Source organism: Limulus polyphemus, unplaced genomic scaffold (assembly GCF_000517525.1).
Source record: "Limulus polyphemus unplaced genomic scaffold, Limulus_polyphemus-2.1.2 Scaffold4628, whole genome shotgun sequence".
Taxonomy (NCBI): Eukaryota; Metazoa; Arthropoda; class Merostomata; order Xiphosura; family Limulidae; genus Limulus; species Limulus polyphemus.
In genome coordinates, this window is record NW_013670238.1 from 68,387 (window position 1) to 72,036 (window position 3,650).

Below are 3,650 nucleotides of genomic sequence, written 5' to 3' on the forward strand. Positions count from 1 at the left end.
ACAATATTTCTTTAAAGAAAAAAAACAAAGTCCACAACAAGGGATATAAATTATATTTTATTATAATTCTAAACCTTATTACTTAAATCTCACAAAATAAAACATAACAGAAGAAGAAACTTCAAGTAAAGAGGAGATTTAACACACTACTTCTTCTTAATATGCTGACAAATACAAAAGGTCCTTCACTACAAGTGGCATCCTCATCATTTATGGTAGAGTCTCCATGACAACTAAACACCTCAAGATTTATAAGGACCACTACATTTTTCTATGAGTATTCATTAGAATTTATCTAATATTTCATTTCTTTGAAGCCATTAAGTGTTATTGAGGCCTCGGAATTTATTATGGTTCCTCAATAAAATGCAAAGACTTGTAGACAAGGAAATTGTATACATTCTAGAGTTACAGGTCCAGCACTGAACTGTACAATGCTATTTACAATGAATTCAATAAATAAATTTTATACAAAACAATTTTCAGGCCAAAACATAGTTAAATACAGAAAAGCTGTCATAAATTAAGGCGACCTAAATCTTTTACTACTACAGTTTCCATCTCGTTGTCATTATCATCGAGTTCGACTCGACTATTCTTGTTACGCTTTTTGTCTTGGCTTGCCTGTTTTCTTTCTTTTCTCTTCAGCTCCTGACGCTGTTTGTTGGACACTTGCTTCTGAAACAATCACAGTATGCTTCTAAAAATAAACAAAACACTACAATACAAACACTTTTAAAAGTTTTTTTTTTATTATCTCATTTTTACATGCTGTAAATCTTTCTTTTTATACAGAAATAACATTTTCTTTTAATCTTTAATTTTCAATGACCAAGGTGAAATTTTAGCATAATTTTTTAAACATGATCATAGCAAAACTACACAAACACACACACATGGTTACATATTTAATAGCATATTGTCAACATTTAACTGAAATGCACTTGTAAGGCTTACGGTGTAATAACCTGAAGACAAAACCAAAACCCAGAAAGCAATAATTCACACAATGCTGCAAAATGCAACATTGATTAAAAGATAAACTACTGACTATATTTAATATCTTTGGAAACATAAAAACAATTTTTGACTTTAGCTTTAAGTACAGAAGTTATTGGAACCCAAAACAATTCTACATCCAATTTCAATTATTTTTTTAGGTGTTTCCATTTTTGTGAGACACACATAGTTGCAGGTAATAGTTTTGGACATATTTTTGTTCAAGCAGGTTGTGGTTAAAGCAAACTGAATTAGGCTATGTACCAATCATAGTTTAACTAAATGGGTCATGATAGCTAAAAATAAAAAGCAAAATGCTGGTACAAAACTTTTAAAATTCTATGACAATGATTAAAAGTTATACTAAGACAGTGAATTTTGTGGAAAAAATTTGATAAACTACTGTAGGAACATAACACCGTATAATAGTATACGAACAACTACAAGTGCAACATTAATAAACTTTTACAACAGCATTATAATTATGATAAACGTGATTAAATATATGAAATACACAAATACGGAAAAGTCTGAGAACTTTACATGCTATTTTTAAGTTACAGATGAATTAAGACAAACAACGTAAGAAAGTTGAGACCAAATACTATAAGAGAGATTATTGCCCTGACCGGTTTTTGTCTAGGTGATGTTCTGGGCTGCTGAAGTTTCGGCTTAACACCACTTTCAACAAACTGGCCTTTTGAAGGGGTTCGAGATTCTAGTGGTGTCAATAATTCTTCCCCAAATATTCTTGTCCCTGTTCCATCTGGGCCCCATAAACATTTATCGGGTACATGTTCTAGAAATAGGAAAACCATCTCGTTGGAGAGATGAACAAATAAAACCATCCTTCCTATATTAAACGGGTTTATAAACACTCTTGAAGTCATCAGTCAGTGCTTATACAATTTATTCTTTTTTGTTATTAACACAGTATTTTTATCAAGTAGTTCTGGTTTACAATCAAATTCTGACTTAAAGATCATACTTTCTAGCTACAGAAAATACTCTTATGTTTATTAAGATCTGTAATTTGAAAGCAAGTTACTCACTTTGACAGATGGATTTTGAAGAGGAGCTTATTATCAATGAAAATTTTCAATCATTATGAAAGCATGCAGACTTTAAACCACGTCAGAGGTATTATGTTTTAACCTTGTCAATATAAAATCCAGTAATTTCCAAATTCTCAGGAAAGTCATACCACGTTAATTTTAAACCTTTTAAGTAAAAATAACTAATGTAATTCCAAATTTTTTCTTCTTCCTGAAGTTAAAACACACTGACTACTAATAAAGTTATTAATCTGGAGTTTTTGAAAAGTTTTACAGATTATATCTAACCCCCAGTCCACCATCTGGAGTTTCTAATCATAGTTTTACACTTTATATCTAACCCCCAGTCCACCATCTGGAGTTTCTAAACATATTTTAACAGATTATATCTAACCCCTAGTCTGACATCTGGAGTTTCTAATAATAGTTTTACACTTTATATCTAACCCCTAGTCTGACATCTGAAGTTTCTAATCATAGTTTTACACTTTATATCTAACCCCTAGTCTGACATCTGGAGTTTCTAATCATAGTTTTACAGTTTATATCTAACCCCTAGTCTGACATATGGAGTTTCTAATCATAGTTTTTACAGTTTATATCTAACCCCTAGTCTGACATATGGAGTTTCTAATCATAGTTTTTACAGTTTATATCTAACCCCTAGTCTGCATTTAAGGCATTTTATTTCAAATACCTGTCAGTAATACAACATGAGAGATATTTTCATTAATATTAATAAATCAATGCTAAAGTTTTTCCCAAGTTGATAATAAACCATCATAAAATTTACTCTTAGCCTTTCTAATCAATGGTACGAGTAACAACATACATGTGACATTTCAGCCATATTAAATAAACTTAAGAGTTTGTTTGTTAATAATAAATTCAAAATATTTGTTTAAAGACATTAAAACCCAACATTAACTGCCTACCTATGAAGATAGGTTTTACTTTAGTGTGGCTTTCAGTTTCTTGGACAAAATGTTCATTTTCCACTTCTTCTTAGTTTTTCATACTAAATGTTCACATATTTAGTATGTTTTTTTATAGAGTTTTAAAATTCAAAATAATATTTATTGTTTGCAGGTTATAGTTTATACCACGTTATTTTATTTAATACTAATTAACCTTAAATTGAGAGTCAATTGTACAGCAAATGACAAACATTAAAATGGCTCATTTTTTTAGTATTAGAGTTTTTGAACAACGTTTCGTGCTCAACTCTTGCAGAGAAAGATTCATTTGGAAACTAGTTCATGCCACATTTATGTCAAGAGTTTGGTCCACTGCTTCTCACAAAGTAATCTTCCTACAGAAGACCTGTTTTCAGTGCTAAACTAGTCAGCAAAACTTGTATATGTCCAAAAGTCTCAGTTGCAAGTGAGAGGTTGGTAGTGTGATACTTACAGAAAAGGCAAATGTTTTGGATGTAATAATTTAGTAATTGAAACATTTTTCTTTTTTCACAATTTGTAATACATAATGGAAGGATTTAGATATTTACAACAACATGTTAGAAAAACAACCTCTGTTTGTTTGTTTGTTTTTGAATTTCTCGCAAAGCTACACGAGGGCTATCTGCGCTAGCCGTCC

General features: G+C 30.5%; 1 protein-coding gene across 1 annotated transcript in view; it reads right to left on the reverse strand.

Moving 5' to 3' along the window:
• Positions 1–64: 64 nt before the first annotated feature.
• LOC106471443 overlaps positions 65–3,650 on the reverse strand; it is a 16,560-nt gene continuing 12,974 nt past the window's right edge. Inside the window, exons 4-5 of the mRNA XM_013932045.2 lie at positions 1,629–1,798; positions 65–678 (exon numbers count right to left, since the gene is read on the reverse strand). Coding sequence (XP_013787499.2) covers positions 517–678; positions 1,629–1,798 — 332 coding nt within the window. The 3' untranslated portion in view covers positions 65–516. The remainder of the gene's footprint in view (positions 679–1,628; positions 1,799–3,650) is intronic.